A 25,805-nucleotide genomic window follows, 5' to 3' on the forward strand; every position below is an offset into this window, starting at 1 on the left:
CAACCTTTGCTCTGCTTCAATTTGTTTTGCCATGAAAGTTATGTACTTCTTATGTATCCTTTTGAGTAATGAATACATTCTTCCTTCAACAAAAAAAAAAAAAAAAAAATGGCAATTAAAATTGTTTGGCCCATAAACTGGCAAGTAGAATTCGACAAGTTGCAATAAGATTAAGGGAAAATAGATGGAGACAAGATAGAGAAGAGTCTTACGATTAAGCGACTAGAAATAATAAATGCCAAGTTATCGATCGGAGTTTGATGGATTAACCCCAAATGAACCTCTAAGGCAAAGAGAATCCTTTCTTATTCCATTGGCACAAAGCATGTTAGCACATGCTTTACAAGAGCTTGGTACGGAAAACCTAGGGAACAAGCACCCCGCTTATTCATAGAATCACTAACTGTATACAGGTTACTCTCTCTGAATTCACATGATTGCCTTCTGCAGAGAATTAGGGATTTCTTAGACATGTCCAACAATTTGGGAACAAGCTTCTTTTCTAACCAGAGCAGCATAATATGAGAAGCCACAGTGCTTGAGCTTATACACAAAATCAGATACTGAACATCCCAGAGCTTCGTGATTACTCACACTGCAGTTTCAGCCCTGGCATTCTCACATCGTTCCTTCAAGGAGACATTGTTAGACCTTTTGATGAGTGGCAGTGGACAGCCTCCCTAGGAAGAATAAAACAATAATGAGGATGAGGAACCTGCTTCTGCCTTATCAATACCGAAGACGGGCAACTGAAGTTGTTTCTTGACCTCCACTTCTCACTTTCGCATAATTGGCAGATAGGGTCATGACGTATTGCGGTGACATTAAGGGCATCAGGAAGTAAGTTGCTAGCAGAACCTATGATGGACAGATACAGATTAAATACTCAAAAACTTACAAAAGTTACCAGCAGCAAGAACTTAAGAATTTTATTGGAATAAAAGGAGTACTATTTCTTTTCTCTATATTTGGGGATCTGTCATTTATGATATAATGGTGAACTAACCATTCTTTTCTCTTCTTCTGATCCTTCTTGTGGAAGAGAGAAGACCATGTCATCCAAAGCACCATTATTAAACCATGCATTCATCTCTGATCTAAACAAATGTTTCATTTAAGTTGCACATGTGAGCGCACAACAAAAGGCTTACAATCTATTTTGCACTGAATACCAGAAAACATTCTGCTACATTCCTTTACTGACAAAACCAAATTATCATGGACATTTCGTTAGAAGAGCTTTTAGGCACTCATCATGTAATCAAATAAGGAAAATTTGCAGTTATGCCCTATTTCTTGTTTTGATAAGTGCAATCAATATTTTAGAATTTTCCTAACCAAGAATACTCGACAATTTCCCTTATTGCAATCATTAACTTGAAGCAAGATAAACAAAGAAAAACATTGAAAAGAAGTCCGGATGAAACAAGTGAATGCAACAATTTTAAGAAGTGGTACCTTGAAAGTAAACTGGAAAGCCAATAACTTCTCAATCCTCCAGAGTGGAGGAGAGAAATTAAAAAAAAAAAAAAAAAAAGCAGCAGCATTACAAAAGAGGGGCATTATTTTATTTGACAAAAAGCCGCAACTTAAGTAGCTCAAAAGTGATTTTAAAGGCAGCAGAAAAGATAGGCAGTGATGACCAATTTCCAGAACAGTGAGGTTTCATGGGAAAGATTAAAAAGGAAATGAAGGCCATGCATATTTTTTATCTGTCTTTTATTGTTGACTTGTAGAGTGCAAGAAGGCATAAGCAGCAAAAGAAAAGCAAAAAGAAATAAATCTAACATAAACTCAATCACTCTGGAAGCATACTTTTGGGTTTTATTATATTTCAGAAGAAACTCAGGTAGAGAAGTGAGATACGAATTGGATACCTATTTTGGTAGACAGATGACCCATTTTGGAATCATTTTCCCGCCAGCTTGTAACAAACATCGTTGCAGAAGTGGTTGTAATTCTTAAAGTCGAGTGACATCACCATTGTGGCTTATCGCATGGTTTTCCATTAACTCCCTAACCTGAGTAGGGTCCAAGGGGATGTCCTGATGAATATTGATTTTCTAAACTTGATAGACTTGAAGCTGGGGATTGCCAAGGTTCAACCTGATAGTCATGGTCTCAAAATGCATATTCCTCACCATGAACTGCCAAGAAGTTGCAATTGTCAAAATGTTGAACTTAGTTTGGAAATATTTAGTGCAGGATATCTGAATTTACATTACAATGCACCGTGATTGCTCATCCACAGCAAAAAGACAATTAATTCTGTATGTCTTTCTCCAATATAAAACAGCTTCCTCAAGGACACACGGGCAGCAATGTTAGTGTAGGTATACATCCAACTGTCAATTTCACTCTCTGAGGATTCTGGACATGTTTATACTCATCCAAACAATACCCCATCCTATCCTTGCCAATAGGAGTTATGAGATTAGAGGAAGTTTGTTCGAAATATTTCTATAGAAAAAAATTATATAAAAGGAACAACTTCCTGACTGATTGCTTGTCAGAAGGTACAATAAAGATATATCCACCTGTCATCCTTTCAAGCATTTAGAGAAAGAAGAATTGTGTTAAGACCCACATATACATATTACACCAACAATAACCTGAACTTTTAGTCTTTTCGTGCATTTTAGATGGAAACCACCCAGCATCAAGCACAGTTCTATGTTCCTTTAGAACTGCACTGCATTCTACCTGTGAAAATAAAATATCCCCAAATATGTAACCTTCGTTTCTAGTATTTAATCTATAAGCTCCCATATTGAGTCCAATTGGACAATCAGACGTAATATGTCCATCAAATACAAACTGAATAAGGTTGGCTTACCCTCTACACCAGAGTCAAAGATGCCAAGTCCAAGCCAGGAAACATATCGATTTGATTTGGTCTGATCATACACACTGAGGTAAACTGGTGCACAGCCTGGACCATAGTCAACTGGCTTTTGACTTGGGAAGGAAGCAAAACCGGGTTTTGCTGATTTGCTCTTAAATGAGGGGAGCCACTGATTTCCATGCTCTCAGTCAAGAAGTTTTATACACTTGTATGAAAGGCCAAAAATTGAATTAGAAGTTTAGCCAAGAAGTGCAAAACACCTGAATAATAGGCCAAAAGCAGAACCACAAGCAACCTTCACGAAGTTCATGCTGCCTTTTATTTATTAACTAATACATGTACTTTAGCAGGGTGGAGAAGGGAGGAAGTCTGAGGATGTGACAACGAATTGGTTGAGTACTAGAAAAGACAGTTGCATTCTCAAAACGAGAAACTTCACCATAAAATCATACTGATGCCAGCATTATCAATTTTGGAGAATGGTATGTGGATTATCAAAGTGTCAAGATAATCAAAGAAACATTATAAAATCATCAAATTTCCAAAGAATTACTGGGATCTTCAAGTTCATTGCAAAGAAAATGGGTCACCAACATAGAAATCCCTTTATGACACAGGGTCATGTTATTATTGGTTACCAGCATAATATAGTTGTGGGGATTCTCATGGATTGGCATGAACCATATCTACGTCATTTAATGAAGTACCATGCTCTTGAACAGCCAACAAATGAAAAACGAAAGAGTGAGGACCATTAGCAGAAAAAAAAAAGGTCTTTTTATATGAGTTACAATCACTAGATCACCACACCTTGTCTCTTAATGTGCCAAGCTAGATAAAACTAACATTAAACCAAGGAAGAACAGAAAAGTAGTCGAGCCAGGCTCTGTTTTTCTTGATGACATTAATTAAGAAAAAGGTTCGAACTTCAAGAAAGGAGAGCTGTGAGCACAGGGTACCAACGATAACCTCAACAAGGTACTATTCCTAATCCTCAAACATTCTTTTTCTGACAGGTGATCCTCAAACATTATAGGACAATGACAAGACTTGACCCAAAGCACAGCAAAACCACAGAGAGAGAAAAAAAAATGCACTGAATAGGAAAAGACCAAAGAAAATCAATCCCTGCATGCATGTGCATGAACACAGACAGACAGACAGACAGACAGACTGCCAGATGGAGACGGAGACAGACAGAGACAAAGGAACCTACATGAGCTTCAAGCCCAACGACGCTTATACAAAATTGTCCATCTTCTTAGAATAATCTTTCAGTGAACAAGAATGCTACCAATCCTCTCATGGCATTATCAAATAGTCTACTTCAGCATTACCTCAAATCAGCGTTTTGGTGTGATAGGCTCCAGCATTTTAGGTCCAGTGAAAGGAAAAGTCTGAAGCTTTACCCTGCATTCTGCATAGATTGCTTCACTATATAGTCCAGAAACATGAAGTTCACATATGCTTCTATATCTTAAATTTCTGATCAAATCTTCCACTATGTATGAGATGATGTTCATCCATATTAAGCCACACCAACCAAACGTTTCTATAATACATTTTATGGCTGTCCAGATGTCAATTTTGGAGTCTCCCATGAATTTCATAAACCAATAGTTGGGATGAGTCCACAATGCGTTTGCTTTCACAGACAATACGACTGCATAATTCATGCCTTGGTGCTGGTCGAAATGATCTTAGTTGATATAGGGGATCAGTTATCTCACATTTACTACTCAGTTCCTTTGCTGGCTGCACATGCTTCCACCAGAAATCAGAAAGAGCAAGCTTCAAAAGATCCCAGTATTCCTTATCGCGGTATATTCTGAAAAGACTGCTGCCTCTGGGAGTCCATACATAGAAATCCATCCAATCCTTGTCCAAAATTTCCATCAAACCTTGCACTTGAGGAATGTAATTTAGATGAATCCGAGACCATGGAGAAGCTCTATTCATATCTCCATTGAAGAATGGGCACTTGATCTCCAAAACTCCATTGCAGGGCAAGCCATAAACAAATTGCTCAACTACTCCATCCGGTGAAGCAGCAAGCCAACTGTCTTCGGAATTATTGTTTCCATAAACTTGAAACTGAGGTAACTCGACATCATTTCCAGTGATAAGCCTGTACCTCTCAAGCGCCTCCTTTTCCTTTATATTATTCCAACAGGTAGCCAGGTTACCAGAAAATGGCTCAATCAAGCCAAGTTTTTCTAACCAGAGCTGGACTCTTCGCTTACGCCAAAAACCAATCGCTGAACTAAAGGTGCTTGCTGTGAGCTTATTTCTCCTTAGTTCTTGCCAATCTTTGAACCAGTGCTGTAAACAATCCGCTTTGAGAACAGAGTCCGGTCCATCACGCACAGCCTTCAGAGTACAGCCCAGATTGCTCAACTCCCTTCTAGATGGAAGATTTACAGCTTGACTGTGGTTAGAAAGCCTCCCACTACGCGATTCTGACCAAGCCTGTGTGTTAAACTCTCTGCGGTAGCAAATAGCAGTATCAACAGAACCCGCACAGCAGCTACTTTTAAGCACAAGACGTAAAGGTCGTGCTATGTAGAGGAAGCAAGAACAGACTTCTTCACTGCCAGAAGTGAATACGATCAGTGGATGTACCGATGCAACATACACCACATATATACGAGAAAAATATAGAGGAAAACAAATGGGCAGACTAATCAATGCGAATGACAAAGTAACGTGAGGAACTTGAGGAGAGCCGCCAATCAAAAACGCTCGCTTCGACATTGACGCGACAGGCAACATAATCAAAACTCTCAATGCACACGTAACTAGACTAGTCTCAGCTCCATTCCTAAAAATAAAGCTTTCTAAAGCAGCAAAATCACCACCGCCTAATTCATGGGAGACGCCATAAAATCAGCACGAGTTGCCAAACACCAAGCACGCGACCAAAATTTGCATTAAAATCGGTTCTATATGGCTGTTGATTCGGAAACGAAAGACAGAGAAAGAATGAGCTTCCCCCCCCCCCCCCCCCAACGAATTCTCAGGCGAAGCGAAACCAGCGAAAAGAGCGAAAAGAGCAAGTCTGTCTTGGGAGGGCTGACCGAGCAATCTCGTGGCGACGCCAGCGCATAAGGATACGACGATACCCGACGGCGCGCCTTGCTGCTTCAACCCATCCTCCAGCCCTGGAGTTGCAGAGCGCGAAGGAAGAAGACGAAGATGGAGAAGGAGGAGGAGGAGATGGGTTTTACAGCAGAGGTTTACGAAATTTATGGAGGAACGGAAGGGTTTTAGAGCCTCCGGTTCGGTTCGACCGGTTGGACGTGGACCAAGCCCAGGCCCAGGACCAGGCCCAATAACGACAAGCCCGGCCCATAAACAATTCCTGGAGTGACCACCAAGCCAATGAATCCTGCGCTTTCTTTAACCTTTCCCCTCTCACTCAGGCCTCCATTTTTCAGCTGGAAGATCTCCCATTCCTGCGAAGCTCGACGCTGCTCACCGGATCGATACGCCCGCCGGATCGCCGATGTCGGTAAGTACCGATCGCGTTGAATGTTGTCGATCGACTGATTGATTGATTGATTGATTGATTGATGGATTGGTTCGTCGGGACGGTGCGCGACGCCGGTGCTGCAGATCTTCGAGTACAACGGGAGTGCCCTAATCGCCATGGTGGGCAAGAACTGCTTCGCCATCGCCAGCGACCGCAGGCTCGGCGTGCAGCTCCAGACGATCGCCACCGACTTCCAGAAGATTTACAAGGTCCACGACAAGCTCTTCCTCGGCCTCTCCGGGCTCGCCACCGATGCCCAGACTCTGTAAGAGCTGTCGATTTCGTTAAGCTCGGTTTCGGTGTTCGGTCGCTAACTGAATGTAGTATTTTTCTTTTTGGTGTCTGAGGGTTTAGCTGCTTGTGTGATTGACTGAGTCTTGATGGCGTGTGATTTTGAAGGTACCAGAGGCTGGTGTTTAGGCACAAGCTGTATCAGCTTCGGGAAGAGAGGGACATGAAGCCCGAGACGTTTGCCAACCTTGTTTCGTCTATTCTCTACGAGAAAAGGTTAGCTTCAACTCTTACTTCGCAGGGCTTCTTTTTCCCCCTTTTTGGTTCGGAAAATTTGACTTGCGGGGATAGTTACAAGTGTATTCACTTGGAACCAATACGTCGGATGAGAAATTGGCTTCTCGAGGATGCTCTTTGCTTTTGGTCCTATAAGCCATAAGATATGGAGATTGTGTAGGAAAATATTCAAAATTGTGTGCTTGGTGTTCACATTCGACTTATAATGGGCAGACAAGCAATAGAGAATAGTCCCTGCAATTTTAGACTCGTTTTGGCTTGTCTTGGACTGGTCCAGCCACATATTGGTCAGCTCTTCCCCCTTTAGAAAAAAATTGAGATGCACATTGAGATGTGAAATGCCATTGTGATCTTTAAGTTATATGTGTTGGGTCATTGCAGAGTATTGATGCTTTTGCAGAATTCTTCCTTCATAGTGTAGAGATTGATGGTCTTGTATTTTTAATTATTAATTCACTGGGTTTTAAAGCTAATTCTGTAGAATGCGGTTTCTTCAGTATGTTCTTTAACTATCATACTCTTTTTACTGCATGTTCCTCTTTTCTATTATGAGTATGATTAGAAAAACCTATAAAAAAGTTCCAAGTATTGGCATCTTTTATTTATTTCTCAGGTCGTGCAGGCAGGTCTTAGTTAAAATTAAATTTGCTTCTGTCTGCTGTTCAGATTTGGCCATACTTTTGCCAACCTGTAATTGCTGGACTGGGAGATGAAGACAAGCCCTTCATTTGCACGATGGATTCTATTGGAGCCAAGTATGTTACGGTTTACTCTTCTTTTTCTGCCGCATTGGTTACTGCTAATTGTGAAATCCTTGCAGCTTAAATTATTAACATCGTCTTTAGACTATATCGCTTCCTAATTTTTCCCCCTTAAATCTTTGTGGTAGCTGTAACTTTGCCATGTATCTCTACTATTTTAGATTTATTTCAGTTAGAACCATTGGATTGTGAAATTTGAATTGAAATCCTAAATTTTCAATTGAAATGAGTAGCACAAATGGATTGCTTGCACCATCAACTGCTTGTATGTTTGTTGAATTCTGTCTTATTGTATACTGAAGAAAAAAATACAATGACATCTAGTTAGTTATCCTAGGTGAGTTAAATTGCACATGAGTGAGGAAATCCCTTAATAAGTTCCAAATCGACCCATTGACTCTGAGTAATGGCTAAGATGACCTTTGATACCTAATTCTTATTTGTGATGGTGATCAAGTCCTCTCTCCCCCCTTTCTCAATCATAATATTTTTGACTGGATCTAAGTTTTCTTTTTGGATGAATAAGCTGCTTGATCATTAGATTGAAAGGCAAAAACAAGTGTAGTAATTAACAAATAGAATTTTCAGGTTAAGAACAATTTCCTGCTATGCTTTTTGCCCCCGTTGTTTGTATTATCATGTTTTTTTTCCATGCATTCCTGTGCTTTCCACAGAATATCGTTTCTTGTACTTATCTTGATTATTCTGTTCAATATTCTACCTTGTAATCACTGAAAAGGATGTATGATTTGTGTTTCTTTGTTTTGTCAACTCAATGCCATCTCTTGGGTTTTGTCTATGTGACTTTACTGTAGTCGCCTCTCTTTTTTACTGCAATGGAGCCATAACTTTGCTGATAAATGTTGTCATACCTTACTAGAGATGTACTTGGTTGGAATCATGTTTATTTGCCATGAGTTTGTTTCATTGTTTTGTTGGTCGGCATATTTATGTAGCTTATAGGTATCCCACTTCTTCGTCTGTACTCTTAGAATTCCTATCTCAGTATTTTTTGCATCTTCTCTCAAATTTTGCTGTCATATTCCTTTTTCAACACCTATCCTTCTTGCTCTTTTTCCATTGTCCCGTGACATTTTGCAGTCCGAGTTGTATTAAATTCAACTTAAACAAATTATCAGGAGGTTTCTCTTTTCTTGGTCGGAAAATTATTAGGTGGTTGTGTTGTTGTTTTGCATGACTCTGAACATCCATATTTCCATGTCTTACTTTTGCACCATCTGACTAGCTGTATCGACATCTTCAATCTTTCACGGCATGTGATAGCCACTCATTGAATGTCTTGTTTATGATATAAGTCTGATCTTTGAGGTTTGTATCAAATCCTTATCCATGCTTTCTCTTTTCTTTAGTTCTCTCAATGTTTGTCATCATATTTGTATAGGTTGTGAATCCTACGTCTTTTGGTCTTTAGCAGAACTTGCTGTAAAAACTCATTACCGTTTAGTGATATCTCTCTCCTATTATGAAGATGGAGTGACAATTGTTCATTTGGGAACTTTTCTACTGCTGACACTTGTCAAAAGAGGTGAAAAAATAATTAGCCTAGTTAAATGAGTCCTTGGAACTTCTCTGTCGAGGCATATCTAGCTTGGTACACATTTGACAAAGTTTTTCTAGGTTGTTACATCAAGTGCGAGACCAACTATTCCTTACCTGAAAATAGGCATGTGGTTTACCTAAGAGATTAGAAAATAAATAACCTGGTTAAATGAGTCCTTTCAACTTTTCTGTCAAGGCATATCAAGCTTGATTTCACATTTGACAAAGCTTTTCAAGGTTGTTAGATCAAGTGTGAGACCAATTCTTACTTTATAAAAAGGAGTGTAAACGGTACCTCCATGATCAATTGAAAGAGAAATAGGCATGTGTACCATGTAAGTGAGAATGTGCTGATATTCTAATTTGCCAAATTTCAGTCCTTGTGCTGATATTCTCATTTGCCAAGTTTCAGTCCTTGGTTCTATCTTCTTTTAATTGACTAATCTGTGTTTTCTTTTTTCAAATTTCCTTGCATCTGACACCAAATGACAGTACTTTCTTTAACTTTTGGTGATTCCATACCATTTTGCTTCTCTTTGAGCTAGAAAATGACTATTTTTTAGGTCATATGCTGCTGTCTTCATTCAATGTCCAAATCTAACCAAGTATTACCTACGAGCAAAAATTATCAATAGACCATGTGGAGCTCTTTTTGACCCATCTTGTTTTGTGGTTGATTGTATCAGTGTTATTCAGTAGATTCACTTTACTAAAAGATGATTACAATACCGTAAGCTTCTTGTTGCTATATGTTATAACTTCTCTATAGTCCAGTGATTTCTTTTGGTTGCTTCTGTTTTGCAGGGAGCTAGCTAAAGATTTTGTTGTTGCTGGCACTGCCTCAGAATCTCTTTATGGTGCCTGCGAGTCAATGTTCAAGCCTGACATGGTTGTTTGTACTTTCATAAGGATTAATGTTTGGTGCACAATCTGTGTAGAGAGGCTTACGCAGGCTATGTTGGATGCATGACTTGTGTCATGTGTGGTTCAAAAAGTCGTTCAAGATGCCACATCATGGATCCAACATGGCTCGTGTAAAGTTCTTTACACAAGCTGTGTGCTCATAATAGTCCAGAAATGTTACATGTTGCATGTGCAACTACTCATCTTTGTCAATTTGCCTTGGCCTTTTTATCAGGAACCTGAGGAATTGTTTGAAACTATCTCTCAAGCTCTATTATCATCAGTAGACAGGGACTGCCTAAGTGGTTGGGGAGGACATGTCTATGTTGTGTAAGCTTCTTCTCGTCTTTTTTATGACTAGATTATGTCTTCATGACTATCTGTATGAATGTGGCTCTGTGGACAATTGTTGATATCGTAGCCTCCTGTGTGAGCAGTGTATCTACATGCATGAGGTTAAATTGTAGTTTCCGGTTCCTCATGGATCTGGTAAAATCTAAAATTCCATGGCCCTCTTCAGTTTCTAGAAGTTCTTTTTCTCACTCATGGGGAGGTTTTTGGGAGAGAAATGGATAGCTGAAGTAAGCTAGCCTTGTAAGGATTTGACAAAATAGTGTTTTCCACTCACTTCCCTCCCCCCTCGCCCTGGGGGAAACCCAACCCCCAAAAAAAAACAAAAAACAAAGAAAGATGAAGAAAACAAAACCCCACCTCAGGAAGAGAATATAAGGAAAGGCCTATAATTATATGTGTCTCCGTTTTCCACCCTAACAACCGCTAATAAGTTTAGTCAGTACTTCCCTAGTGCTTTGATTTTCCTTTTTTGGTGGAATTTGCTTATTCAACTGTCTTAAGATGGATGAAAAGAATAAAAAACTGCATTCTGAATGTGACAGCATTGTGGAAGTGCGATGAAAACTATGGCTGATGCCATCGTTGTGTTTTTTATTTTTCCTCCTGCAGAACATCGACTGAAATCAGAGAACGAATTCTGAAGGGGAGAATGGACTGATCTTTCTCTGGAGCTGGAAGCTGATCATTCATAGAGTTCCTCAACCACCTGTAGCTTTTCCATCATCCTTGTTTTCACTTTGTTCCAAAAAGTGAATCAATTAGGGACTGCTTGCTCCTTTTTCTTCTTTTGCATTAATTATGCTGTACTCTTTTTAATGTCTGCAAGGTGATTGAAATCTCGATGCTGGGATCACAATCCCTCATCCCTTTGGACATCAGTTAATGGGAATTAAAACTGCAGTTTGAGCAAACCAGTTCAACAAGAACACTTAGTTTGAATGGCGATTCCTTTTTCCTGTACTGGCCATATAACCTGTTGCCGGGTGGCGACTGGCAAAGTTATGTTGCGCTGAACCTTTTTCTCTTTCGTGTCATTTTAGAATGAAGGTCTAGCATGAGCTCTGGTTTCTGTAGTATTTTCAGCAGAGAGAAGCGTGAACCTGCTTGTTAGTGTCTGCGCACGACATCATCGAGCAATATTGCCTTCAAAACCGAATCCTATGAAAATGACTTGATGTGGTTGTTTAGGTCGTGTCTGTATTTTGCTGGGATTACGTATGGGCTGATGCAATAGGAGATAGCGGCTATTGGATGCGTAGAAAGTATGTGCTGAATGCCGAGGCAAATCATTTTACAGGCAATGCAGGTAGGCTCTTGTCTTTCTTTGCCACTACACACGAGACAATGGAACCCCTTTTTCTCACTTTTTCTCGCTTCACGTTATGCTTTTAGCACGCCAATTAGGTTTGACAATCAGGGTCACTCAAAGCAAACTGTCCATTAGTGCTCGCGCATTATGCATATTCGAGAGACACTGAATAAAGGGCAACCATATCTGCAGTATCCCGTGCCGACCTTCAATTATCTCCCACGTTTCGAATAACTTCAGCTAGTAAATTATGAACTCTCATTTGAGTTCCTCATTAACGTTTATCTAGTTTTTATTTATTTATTTATTTATTTATCAAGTTATGAACTTTTGTTTCTCTTGCTTACAAACTCAATCTGCTTCCACAACTATCAAAATTGCAGAGCTAGTAAAAATTTAGACGCTTCTTGCACTGTAGTCTTAAAATTTTCATTTCATGCATTTAAATTCTACAAGTTATTAACATATGTATTTGCGTCCTTATGTCAACTATCTCACTTTTTGAGTAAACGGAAGATGTCACGTGGCTTCTTTTATGATTTTTTTCTTTTTTATCACATGCGCTCTCTGAATCATTTTTTCAATTCTTGGTATCAAAACAACATAATTTCAACACGACAACGGAGAATCAAAACTAAAGAAATGAAGAAAATTGGAAGAAAAAGACAAAAAAAAAAAAAACAAAAACAAAAGCAGCATATCTAGGTGCTAGTTGCAAGGGGCGCTGGCTCTAACAATCCTCGCTAGGGTCATAGTGAGGGTTGCTAACTCTCGCCCATCCACCAACTAACCTTCGTGCCCTCAACAGATCTGGGAGGACAAGCACCCTTGTGGAGCTCGATTGGCCCCCACCATCGAGCGAGGGTGGGGCTGCCTTGCCACTACCAGGTTGAGGGCTAGCCCCCCTCTCTGGGCACCGGCAGCCACGGCACCACCATCTAGCTACGCAAAAAGGGCAACAAAGGCCCCGCTTGCTTGTAAGGAGGGTCAAGGCCAATCGCAAGTGGTCAGGCAAGGGACGTTGGCCGTCGCCGGCAAAGGAGGGGCCGGCCGGCACTTGACCCTTGCCTTCTCTCTTCTTTTCCACAAAAGCATCATGGTTTTCGTTCAGAGTGCTCCGTCGCATAACCAACGGTCACGTAAGACATAAAAAAACAAAAGCCACGTGATGCCGCAAGGATTCTAACTTAATAATTCAAAGCACAAGCTAAAGTAGATAAAAGCTATGATAAGTTCGAGGTTTCAAGCTCTGATTACACACATCAAAGAAGATTGAAGAAGGCGGCAGGAGCGCCACCTCAAGAACAGAAAACGATGCCCGTCGCTCTCGTCGACAATCGACATTATGCCAAATTCGCGGTCTGCTTCACCCCAAATTGCGGCGCCGGAGTGCTCTGAATCAGTGCCATGATCTCTCGGTTCGGTTTTCCTTTCGGCATGTTCTCACACGTTACAATCTGGCACCATCCATCGCCTCGTCTTTGTTCAATGTTTCCTAATTTGCTTTCACGCTTGTCGAATCTTCTCGTGTTTTCTATTTTCTTTTTTTTATGTGAATTGTGCAGATTGGGGTCCATGCCGGAAAGTGGTTTGTTCAAAGCAATCCAATATTCCATGGCAGAGAATCATCTGCTTGTCCACATTAATAATAATAAAAAGAAAGGCGAATGTCGTAATTTTGCAATTTTTGTTTTCTCCCCGAGCTTGATGGACGACGGATCTATGTCCGGGATTCGACCCCAGCACGCAAAAAATGCACGTCGAAAAAGCTTATTTGCGCACGCTCCACGAGTATTTCGAAGTGGGTAGCGAAGAACTGGGAGATTTTCCCATCGTCCGGCGCCTTCGCATTGCAATCAATCTGCTTTTTGGTCTTCCTGTTCTGGGAACGATCTTGATTTCGCATATGCTTTGATTTTGTGGATTTCGTGAATCTCTTCCTTGTAAGACAAATCTCAAAACAAAGGTAATGGGAACGCATGAAAGATTAGAAAAAAAGACTGTAAAGTCTAAGCCTGCTCCTCATGTGCTGTTGGGGACCATTGTTCTAGGTAAAGACAATTCGACATCATGATATACTTTACCAGCCGTCCAACGTGACATATTTCAATATCAGTCATTTCCAACGAAAATTAATCGGAAAAACTGTATTTGGATTTCGTGTAAAAGTTTAAGACCAAATAGACAAAATTGAAAAGTTAAGATTGAATCGATGTTCGTGCGACGGAACTTCTCAAATGTCAACTTTCGGGTCAATTCGCACTCATGTGAATTCTTACCCTAGGATCGAGAAAGGACCGCCGTCTAGGGAAGTGGGTTGGTGTGGTTCAACCATTTAGACGACCAAAGTTGTCGAAATTGATAGATATTTGATCGACGCCATTATTACATCTGCTTTCAATTCTTCATGGCTCGTTTCACGTTTCGATACCAGCGACAATGATGGTAGATTTGGGACGACCTTTACGCGGCTTTGTCTTGAGGATAGGAACGAGGGAAGTAGCCGGGAAGCTTCTCAACGTCGCCCTAATCCTTTTTACCACGTGTGCCCGCCGCCTTCGGTGGAAATTTGTCCTTCCCTTTGACTAAAAGGAATAGTGGAATAATTCTATGGAATAATTTGAAAAAAGATATAATGACATAAATAAGCTCTGAATTTTGATTAGATGTAAAATAATTCTTGAACTTTTAATTTGTTCAATTGATCTCTATACTTTTATCTCAATTTGTAATGCATTCTCCAAACATATTTAATCTGTTCAATATAATCATTGAACTTTTGATACATATTTAACTTAATTTTAAACTATGGGAAAATATTCAAATGTTATCTTCTATTGATTTAAGTTCATAGACAATATTAGTTTACGGACTAAATTAAATATATATCACATTAAATAAATCAAAAAATTCAGAACCGTATAAATCAAATATAGGGATAATTTGTGTTATTTTCCTATAAAGAAAAAGCAAAAAGGAGGGGGGAAAAGGCCTATGAAAAATACGTTTATATGCAAAAATTATGTGGGTGATGACGGCTGGTTCGAATATTTTGGAAGGGAGCTATTAAGATTTTTTTAACAGTTCGATAAGACAGAAGTCCACATCCTTCCAGAATAGGATGCTTTAGGTTAAGCTAAGAAGAACAAAGTCCGAAGCTTATTCGCGAAGAAATCGGGATCCCGCTATTCATGGGAGACTTTCCAAAAGGGATGTTTGAATTTCTAAAGGAGATGGGATTAGTTGACAAATGCATATACATATATATATAAATATAAATATATTAGAATGCCATGGCCGATTTTAGTGGAGGGAAAAGCTTTATCTTTATCCACTGGATCTGGGTTACAAACTTATGGGGAAAGTCATCGTTCATCGAATTTACTTATTTAATACTATTTACTTGTTTTTATTACAAAGAAGGAGACAACATTTTGGGAAATAATTACAGCTGTGGACGACTAATTCATTTCGCTTTCACTGATGTGTTGTCTATCTTTTTCCTAAATTTTTCGCATGTGCCCAATTGTCAACTGTAAATCGAAATTTCTGGGATATACTTTATTCAAAATACAAATATAAAAATAAAAACAAAGAGAAATGGTAGAGGGGACATTAAATTGAATTAAGATGGGCTTTTTAATTAAGGAATTCTCGGCGTTAGAATCTAATGGGAACCCATTATTTACAATTTTTTCATTGAAAAATGAAATTGCCCGACCCCTCTTCTTTTCTTTTTAGTTTATATAATTGTTTTCCAAGTAAAAAGTTACGTCGTCTCTTCTTTTGCATGATAAAGTAAATTGTCCTGATGGATGTGACAGAATTCTCACATAATTCAAATTGTCCCATAATAATTTAATGAGCCATATCAGGACAAACCTTCCTTTAATTACGCTTGACATTCACCTTTATTATTCATTGAATCCATCCATGTACCGAGTGACGGTGTCGAAAGGATAAATTAAATAGTAGAATGTAATATACAAGATAGAGAATGATAATTTGGCATCAATATATTTCTAATTTCTTGAAGTAAAAGAATAAGCACATTGAAAAGTAATAAATAGATCTTATTGGAAAATAATGGGTTTGCCTCGATTTATTTGAATTAGTTCAATTGAAAATATAAGTTTTTTCAGCACAAGAACATAAATATAAATTTAAAATGTGAGGTTATGTGTACATGATAGTAAAGATTTGTTACGTCTCTCCTAAGCTATATCGAGCTTTTGCTTATATATCATTTTCTTTTAAAATTGAGAAGGGATGTAAGTTGATCATCTGAAAAGTGTGCACCGAATTTGAGAGTTATGCTATTATAGCAACAATTGGCTTTAGACATCGTATAAATGTAAATAAATAAATAGGCAGGTAATTTCCATTTTGGTAGTGATGTTTGATGAAAAATATTACTAGGTTAGCATGATATGAATATGATGTGGACTATCGGTTCAAAATGAGTATAATATGCTCATAAGATTTTTAAAATGGAGAGATCTAAAAGGAAGTTTGCCAACTTGGATGCCATAAAGATCCAAGCTTTTAAGTAGAAGCTATTAAGAAACAATTTTATTTTATTTTTCTTTTTGCAAAGTAATCCAATTTTCGGCTTTTGTTATCAAATAATCATCTTTTAACAAAAGATTGAATGATTATTCGAGTAACTTCTACCATCATCGAAGAAGTCAACACCCACCTAGAAAGGAAAAAGGTCAAAAGACAATTAAACATATTGAACAAAAATTTTAGGCAAATCAGGACACCCATCCATCCAACTAATCGTGGAGTATAAAAATGTTGAGTTGATCATTCTCTTAGATGGAATAATGAAATGCATCACATTTGTATTATTTGATTGCTCCGGCGACATGATCTTTCTAGATAACCTAAAAACCTTTTCAAAGTATCAAATTTAGACCTCCGCCATTCAAGTAATCGGATCACCTATTAAATATATTATCTTATATGTATTTCTTTCATCCAGTTAAATCTGTGAGTACTTAGAAAATAGGCCAAATACCAATTTCCTCTTCAAAAATTAGGCCAATCCTCCTCACCACATTTAATCTCCATTTCAAAAACCCTCATTTTACTTGGATGGAACAAAGGTTACCTATAACACTCGTTTCACCCCTTTCTCTAAATGAACCACATAACATCAACAAATTCACAAAAGGTGAAAAAACGTGTTAACTAAAAGGTTAATTAGCTGAAAATAAGGAAGACCCATAAAAGATTTTTCTCCCTTACAATCTCAATTCTTTGGAATATGAAAATTCGATTACCAACTACATGCTTAAAATTTAACCCAATAATTGTGCGCTTGTGTGTAAATATATAAATCATAATCATTCGAATTGTTTTTTTTTTTTTTTGGTCAGATAATCATTCGAATTGAATATTCGTATTTTGTGGAACGATTTTCCTTTTGCGATTTCTACAATTATTACGGAACAATATTTAATTTTATTTGTATAAACGCGTGGCAGCGCATGTTTCGCTGCGACGAAATGGTTGTTAAACGTCAAGGACCAGGACCACACTTTTTGTCAGTTTAGGTTGTGGGATGCTGACAAATCAACACGACCACGCGGAAAGCATACTTGCTGACTTGTCCCCCCCTCTCCACCGTTAATTTGTCTACGTCCAAAGCTCCCCCAGTTTCATCCGCAGTGTACATGATTTTACAAAAAAAAAGCTTCTTCTTCTTTTTTTTACGGACAAATACCTCAAAAAAATCCTCAAATTAGGTCAGCTACTACACACATGTATAATCATAATATGAGGTATTTATGTCATGGTAGTCATAATTTTTTTTTTTTTATGATTTTAATTCTTTTTCTAATCAAATAGGAAAAATGGGACATGATCTACTCAGACAATAACTTTGGCAATTTAATGTAGATTCTTCAAATGTTGTCTTTAGACAATTACTGAACATGGTCACAAGGGAAGCTTTAATGTTCTAAATATGAATTACCCACCTCATAAAACAAAAAGGAAAATTGTGTTCATAGTAAGCCGAGAGGCCCTTGTCAATAAAACATATCTATTTTGTTATTTGGTAAGACAATTAGAGTAAATAAAATGCCATGAAAAAAAAGGAAGCACAAAATAATACGCGTGATTTTTGGTTTTTGTCTTTTTGGGTATTTAGGCAGGTGTAGGCACCAACTGGGCGCACACACTACACCATAAAATGAATTAAAAAAAAGGCACAAGAGTCCAAAACAAGTATCGTAAGCAGTGACAAAATCGAGTCCACCATGTGGGCGACGGACACGCACGCACCCCACTTTCCCGCCCTCCACGTGTACCGTCCACGTGTTCTCTAGAGCCCTCTCCCCTCCTCGCGCCACGTGTCCTGCGGGGCCCACCGCCCGACCCCCTCCTCCCCCCTATATATCCTCTCCCCTTCCCTTCATTCCTAAGTTTCAACGCTCCGAGGGAGATTAGAGTAGAGCAAATACTCCAGACGAGAGAGAGAGAGAGAGAGAAAGAGAAGAGAGAGAGGCGGCGAGAGATGACGGTGGATATGGAGCTGCCGCCGGGGTTCCGGTTCCACCCGACGGACGAGGAGCTGGTGATGCACTACCTCGTCCGGCGCTGCACCTCGCAGCCGATCGCCGTCCCCATCATCGCCGAGCTCGACCTCTACAAACACGACCCCTGGGACCTCCCTGGTACGTACGATCGACCGGAACTCCCGGATTTTTCTTTTTTTTTTTTTTGCTTTCCTTTTTGTCGCCGCCAGCTCCCGATGTCTAACGGGGTCTCTCGGGTTTCGGATGAGCGTGCAGGGCTGGCGCTGTACGGGAGAAGGAGTGGTTCTTCTTCTCGCCGCGGGACCGGAAGTACCCGAACGGGTCGAGGCCGAACCGGGCGGCGGGGAGCGGGTACTGGAAGGCGACGGGGGCCGACAAGCCGATCGGGAGCCCGAAGCCGGTCGGGATCAAGAAGGCGTTGGTTTTCTACGCGGGAAGGCCCCCCGTGGGGACAAGACCAACTGGATCATGCACGAGTACCGCCTCGCCGACGTCGACAGATCCATCCGCAAGAAGAACAGCTTGAGGGTATGAACAACGTCCCGCCCCTTCTCCTCCTCCCCTTTTTGTTTTGTTTTTTTTTGGGGTGTGGGTTGTTATTATTGGGTCGTGTCCGGGAGGGGTAGAAACGTACATTCGCTGCGGAATCCCAATCGGATCATCGCAGATCAGGGGTCCCCGGCGCCGGCCCGCCCGCTGATCTTAGGAATAAAATATGCTTCCCGGGGGGGGGGGGGGTGGGGTGGAATTTGCGTTGGCGTCATGCATGACGTCATCGCGATCGGGCTCCTCTTCGATCTGCCCCCCGACCTCCCCAACATAAGCCAGCCCTCGCGTCCCCCGTGAGTCGTACGGGTTGGACACCGACCGGCGTTGAAAAAGCGCACGTGCGGAGACGGCGCGACGGGTGAATTCTCATGGGTGAATGTTTGTTTTTGTTTTTGTTTTTTTTTTTTTTTTTTTTATATGGCACGAGGTTTTCGTGCGCCGACGGCGATTCCTTTTCGATTAAGGCAAGCGAAGTGGTGGGAAAAATTGTTCCCTTCTTATCTCTCTCTCTCGCGTCAAGTCAGGGGTGACGACCACGATGTCCGGAAAATGAAAGATGACTTTTCTTTTTTAATTTTTGTTGACCGTTCGCGCGGATAATGTTGACTTCGGGGGGCCGTTTCGTAATTTGAATCAGCGGTCTTACTCTTGGGTTAATTTTCTTTCGGCAGCTTGACGACTGGGTGCTGTGCCGCATATACAACAAGAAGGGCGCGATCGAGAAGAAGCAGCCCCACGTGCAGCCGCAGCCCCCGCCGGTGCCGGCGCCGGCGCCGGTGGCGATCCAGTCTCTGGGGCCCGCGGCGGCCAGCAGCTTCACGGAGTACGAGGACGAGAAGCCCCCGGTGCTGACGATGCCGGCGCTGCCTCCCCCGCCACCCCCCGTGCTGAACGATCTGGTGCACTTCGACACGTCAGACTCGGTGCCGAGGCTGCACACGGACTCGAGCTGCTCCGAGCACGTGGTGACGCCGGAGGTCGCGTGCGAGGTCCAGAGCGAGCCCCGGTGGAAGAATGAATGGGAGAGCATGCTGGACTTCGGGGGCGGGGGCGGGGGCACCTACGGGTACTTCACTGGCGGCGCCGCCGCCGGTCAGATGTCACCGCTGCAGGACATGTTCATGTACCTGCAGAAGCCGTTTTGAATTTTCTCGTTCGACAACCACGAGCGTACCGAGCCAGATTTGGCGGAGCACGCGACGGTAGCACGAGACCGCAAAGTCCATGAGTGCGCTGGTGCGGGCGCGGCATCCGGGAGATGATTATTTCGACCGGGCAGCGATGTTTGGACGTTTAATTGTAGCAGCAGATTTAGTCGCCTATAGCTTGTGTACATCATCTGTGTATATGCATGTTTCGTGTATGCATACAAAAAACATTAGTCTATGGATGAAGTTAGGGTCGTTTCTTCTTGTGAGCGCAATATCCAATGCTGTAAGAGAGGATTTGAGAAGATGTAATTGTATATAACGACCGATAATGAAATTATCTATTTGAAATGCATTTTGCTCTATCTAGCAAGACATGAACGGACTCCGAGATTGATGCCGGAGATGATGGGCACCGCATCAAGCACTGCTTGTGACCTTTGGTAATATATCAATTTGCAATCACCCTTGTGCATTACTCTAGAGCGCTACTACTCCACCGAACAAAAGCACTCTAAAAATATAGATCCAACTTTCATTGCACGATACAGAAAATATAACTCAGATAAATGTTTAAGGCCAGGGGTAGACACAAGTTGTAGCTACGGCATGTCTACTTCACGGCAGCAACAAGCGCAGCGCGAGCATGTGTGAAAGAGGCAATGAGCGATCCAAGCTGCAATTTGTCACTGCATCCGAAGCTCAACCTGTACCTGCAGCGAAACCATAGTCGCGTTTGAAGATGTAAAGATGAACCACGAATGTCAAATCACATTTACCAGCAATTTGAAGTAGACATCAAAGCATAAAAGCTTTCGTCTACCAGTAAGGACCGTCAACATTATTCTTTCCTAGAGTTTCCATCCTTTAATTTATAATGTTCAGTACCACAAGCGTCTGGCTGATGGAAAGTAAGGAAATCTGGAAACCCTAAACACAATCATGATTCCTTTTGGCGATTCCTTCTGTGGATGCCAGGTTTAACTCCAGTCCATGGGCATAGCAGATCAAACCAACCGAAATGCACCATAACAAAGATAAGATGCCATCAACAGGGATAGGTCACTATCGGTGACAGCTGCTACCTATACTGTCTATCAGGATTGGGCCAAAGAAAAAGAACAAAACTATTCTACCGACTAAAGCATGACACTTCTTAGGCTAAGACAATGGACCACAATTTCAGTAAGACAATTAAATTAGCGACAGAAGTGCTTGCCACAATGTAGATCAGTTTAGATCAGGCTGAGAAGATTTTAGACTAATTGGTTGGATAAAGAAAAGGCAGTACCCTATTCAACTTTTAAGAACCCTTCGTCCTTCAAATTAAGAAATCTATTATATCACTTGTTATGGTATCATTCTTAACTTCTCGTTCCCAGATTCTTCATAAAGGCAGAAGTGCTTATCTACGTGGATTTAAGATTGATATACAATGTGTAACATATGGTCCTTAAGAATCTTAATGGTTTTACACGCTGATCAATGCAACTGATCCTGTCAGTCCAACTCTACTTTTTACTCCTGTAGCAACCAATGGATAGATCATAAAATGCACAAGATGAGGGGGACCATACTCAATGTCTGCTAAGTCATTGATCAACTGGACACGAACATCTGACGGCATCTTGATTTTAAATACAAACCTACAAGAAAGAACCTCTGGATGTCATGATCCATTCATTGGCAGAGAAAATGTCCCTCAAAAGCCACACAGTACTTACATCGTCACTTCCCTAACAACGTCCAACAAGGCCAGACCTTTCCTCGTCTTAATATCAGATATTCCTATAAAGAAATACCAAAAGCAAAATAAGTTAATATGAATTCAAACAAATATTCCCACTACAAGAGTTTCGTGATAAACAGAGGTGGCAATAACCTACGTTTCAAACTTGTAGCAAAAGATTCATTTAGAAGCCAATAAGATATTTGCTCGATGTCTTTTGGGCAGTGGATTTCCGGTACAGAGGTAGACAGCTTCGTCAGTTATTTGTTGAGAAGCCATATGCGTGGACTGCACAAAAGATAAAAGAATTTCTTTTTACATCCAGTGACACAGAAGCATGGGAGATGCATCAATTGAGAAGGGCACCAGAAGGAAACTTCAGCAGTTAACATCTTCCCCCATGCAGCATCATTAAGATGCTACATTTAAAGGATGACAACAACAATAGGTCAGCTAAAGAAACAACAGCAATTATCACTCATCACCTCAAGGAATCAGCTCTTCACTGCTAGAGCATTGTAAAAGCAGGTCACAAGCGGAACAGCAGAACCATAAACTGGTATAACATAAAGCATACAGTTGACACCAAGGGCAAATTGTTCATGAGTTACATATGGTTTTTAAGTTAAGCAAAAGAGGTTGAAAGAAATTGAACAAAAGTGCAGTTTGTGTTCTTTCTTTCACCCATATCAACATGAGTAATATATCATGCGCACTCATACTTGGAACTTGCAGTTCAACAACAACAGCAGGACAAGTCCCACCATATGAACATGGATCCAAAGCAGCGTTCCGCACAAAACAGTGTCCACTGTAAAACCATCCCGGATAATGTAGCTGATGATAAATTTAAATAATTCGGACAGAAGAACACAAATAACATAACATGCACACTGAGAGGTAAGCAGAAGCAACTAAAAAGGTGCTTCTGTGCGTACGCATCTGAACAGAGAATCGCTTTGAAAAAAAAAATTGTACACATTGAAACACGGATGCAACAAGCAAAGGTAAAAACAAGCAATCATGAGCATCTAGCATCAGATGCATGGTTTCACTGAGTGCTTTCTAGACAGTAAGTCACTGATTTCAAAAAATGTGTCTGAACATGCAAATCCCACTGGTCGTGGACATGTCTAGAGAGTAACCTGTAGAATGTTCAAAGCCTTTCTCATGTCACCATTGCTGAGCCGTACAAGTGCCTCCAAGCCACTCTCGGTTACATCAAGCCTATCGAAAGAACAATAATCAGATAACTCTCAACTTTTGTTACACTCAGGAACATAACTATTGCCAGACTGACACAAGTAGATCATTATAGGCCAAAAACCCCAGCTTTGGAAGTAATCAACCTAAACCCCAATACATTGATCAGATGTTTTGTTATTACGTAAACCATTGTAACGAATCCCTTAAATGCATCATGAGTTCTTTAGTGAAAGTAAAGATCAGTCTGCCACTTTTCCCCTGCAGACTGTCTCCATGAGTGAACAAGGAGAATAATTTGGTCATTTAAGAAAAATCTAATGAGTTCACCCACCAAAAAACACTCATATCAGGAAATCTTTCCAGGGTACACATAAGATATAAGAAAAGGGTGAAGGACAAGCCAGCCATGGCATTAATAATCTGCTTTCAAAAGTCAATTGAAAAAATTTTGGTTGAAAATGGTATGCTTACTACACAGTCTCATAGAACACACAAAAGATGAGAAAAATGTAAATCGAGCACAGCCAAAGTTACCCCTCAGCTGCTATGACATGTTTCAGTCGATCTGCAACGTAGATGCGATCAAGAGGAGCAAATCTGAATCTGGTACATCTAGATTGCAAAGCTGGAATAATCTTGTTGACATGATTACCGATAAGAGCAAACCTAGTGTGCTTTGTGTATTTCTCGATCACTACACAGATGGGAATAACATGAGTCAAGTTTACAATAAAAATAGTAAATTCACTTGTGTTGGAAGTGGTAATGGGCTCATAATGTTCAGACCTCTACGTAGTGCAAATTGGGCATCTTTTGTCATGGCATCAGCCTCATCCAGTAGTACTAACTTCACAGACAACTTAGCACTGCAAGATTAACCAACATATGCATAAAGTTTCAGATGACCATCATATAGGTAGAAATTCTCAAGAACAAAATGCTTGAAGCGATGCCAGGATAAATGTTCAAGCAAAGCATCTGTACTCGGTACATTTCATCTAAGATGTCTTTATCTAGATTCTAGATGAGGACTTTACATAGACAGTCAGGAGCTTCAAAGCAATCAGGTCATCCAGTAGTGCAAAGAGTTCAGAAAAAAAAAGATATTCTCTTGCTCCACAAACTAAAATGAAGAGTGCAGTTGCATTTATGTGAGTTCTAAGCCATCTCTGGCAATGAAGAACATTTGGAAGTGCTCTATAAAAAATTGAATAAAAAATAAACCAAACAACAAAAGACTCTTATAGAAGGTATTCATAGTCACAGTCTAGGGCTTTAATGTTAATAACATACGCTCCAAGATCACAGCAGCAAGTAATAGAAACTAATACGTAAGATCAGCTCACCCTCAGCCTCACCGATCTCAATCGAACAGAGCTTTCCTGCCACTTTGGTAGAGTCAGATGCGGATTCAATAACCCAGAACTGTCACATAACTATAACCACACCAACAGTCTCCAAAACCTCGGAACTGAGGTCGGTAATTCTACATTCCAGCAGAAATTTCTAACTTTTGTTTTTTAGGGGCCTCACGTCAACTCCAGGTTATCTTTTTTCCCAATACCACTCATCTATCTATGGAAAGAGGGGAAACATCTCAAGCAATTTCTTTCCATTTTCTGTTCTGCAAGTTTTTCTTTGTACTACTTTCACTGTTTCCCATCTCACTCAGTGGAACCATGCGATTTCATTTGCAATGCATACTTGCATACCTGCTGACATTTGGCTTGCTTGAGGGTTGAATTTTGCCTATTAATGTTTATACTAGAAAGCTGGTAAAATAGTGCGGCACTCCAGACCATTTGATTGCCAGTACTAATTCAACAAAAAGCAGTGCCATATAGCTGCTTAAGACCTACTTATTTTAAGCATGATTAGAGAGAAATTAAGCGATGCACACCATAATTTACACAAGCAACACTTCCTTAACAAAAACAACTGGTTCACAATCATGCAAAGTTTCAAAACTTAAACTGAGATGCTACACAGACAGCGTCAACCCATACATACAAGCCCTCAAGATCCAAATTTCACTCTTGAGAAGTTTGGGAATATTGAGTTCATGTGCCACTGTTTCTTTCCAGTAATGGTACTTCAAAGAAGCCATCTCAAACTTATGATGGCATGGTAGAGTGTAGAAAACATGTACGAGTATATAACATCTCTAAGTGCAGTGAAATATCAAACGTACTGCAAACAAAAGATCATTTCATGACTCCAGGAATAGATAAAACTGAAGCACATTCAAAATCTCAAGCGAGTAAATTTCTACGCATGGGGAAGAGTGCCAATCATGGTTCCAAAGAGCCAAAAAGCAGTAATCACACCAGTTACTCAAAGGGTACAGGTGTAGCAGCGAATGCAAATTCATAGTTACCCAAATGAGAAGCTCTGAGTGCTAGCAAAGTCTTGAATCTGCTGCCGCACGACGTCGATGCCTCTATCGTCAGACGCATTCAACTCCAAGATCATATTGTGATACTGCGCCCCGTAAAGCTTGCGAGCCACCGCCAGGATGGTCGACGTTTTCCCTGTGCCGGAGGGCCATACAGCAGTAAATGCGGCAACCTGTTCTCATTCGTCAGCCTATCAACTGCCCAAAACACCCAATACCCACATAAGAACAAGTCAAAGCTCAAAACTAGAGAATGAAGAGACTTCAAATCACATAGGACGCATCACATTAAAGAGCTCGAATCGAAATCCCCTAATTTGGACACCAACTTTACCCTAACACCGACCGGGATACGACCGAACCAATTCAGTGAAACACCAGAATCGATGAAACCCTTCAATAGGACTGACACAAGAACCCTACGCAGGCCTAAAGCTC

General features: G+C 40.5%; 3 protein-coding genes across 3 annotated transcripts; 2 read left to right on the forward strand and 1 right to left on the reverse strand.

Annotated features, from left to right (window-relative positions):
• The first annotated feature begins 6,040 nt into the window (after nucleotides 1-6,040).
• Nucleotides 6,041-11,141, forward strand: LOC139883345 (proteasome subunit beta type-3-A-like). The gene is made up of 8 exons (XM_071867532.1): nucleotides 6,041-6,065; nucleotides 6,268-6,356; nucleotides 6,461-6,642; nucleotides 6,777-6,889; nucleotides 7,576-7,660; nucleotides 10,031-10,115; nucleotides 10,365-10,459; nucleotides 11,093-11,141. Exons 1-8 carry the CDS (start codon nucleotides 6,041-6,043, stop codon nucleotides 11,139-11,141), a joined length of 723 nt encoding a protein of 240 aa, XP_071723633.1.
• A 7,177-nt stretch (nucleotides 11,142-18,318) lies between these two features.
• LOC139883348 (NAC domain-containing protein 2-like) lies at nucleotides 18,319-20,034 on the forward strand. Its single transcript, XM_071867536.1, is given in 5 exon segments — nucleotides 18,319-18,487; nucleotides 18,610-18,768; nucleotides 18,771-18,868; nucleotides 19,561-19,655; nucleotides 19,704-20,034. Coding segments are annotated over 5 exon segments (852 nt in total).
• A 616-nt stretch (nucleotides 20,035-20,650) lies between these two features.
• Nucleotides 20,651-25,629, reverse strand: LOC139883346 (replication factor C subunit 3-like; the record flags this gene model as incomplete). The annotated part of the gene is given in 10 exon segments (XM_071867533.1): nucleotides 20,651-20,750; nucleotides 21,615-21,683; nucleotides 21,762-21,825; nucleotides 21,924-21,987; nucleotides 21,989-22,054; nucleotides 22,912-22,993; nucleotides 23,507-23,666; nucleotides 23,759-23,838; nucleotides 25,350-25,509; nucleotides 25,512-25,629. Coding segments are annotated over 10 exon segments (963 nt in total), but the record flags the coding sequence as incomplete, so codon positions are not given.
• Nucleotides 25,630-25,805: the final 176 nt, after the last annotated feature.

The sequence above is a fragment of the Rutidosis leptorrhynchoides genome, unplaced genomic scaffold (assembly GCF_046630445.1).
Source record: "Rutidosis leptorrhynchoides isolate AG116_Rl617_1_P2 unplaced genomic scaffold, CSIRO_AGI_Rlap_v1 contig385, whole genome shotgun sequence".
NCBI lineage: Eukaryota > Viridiplantae > Streptophyta > Magnoliopsida > Asterales > Asteraceae > Rutidosis > Rutidosis leptorrhynchoides.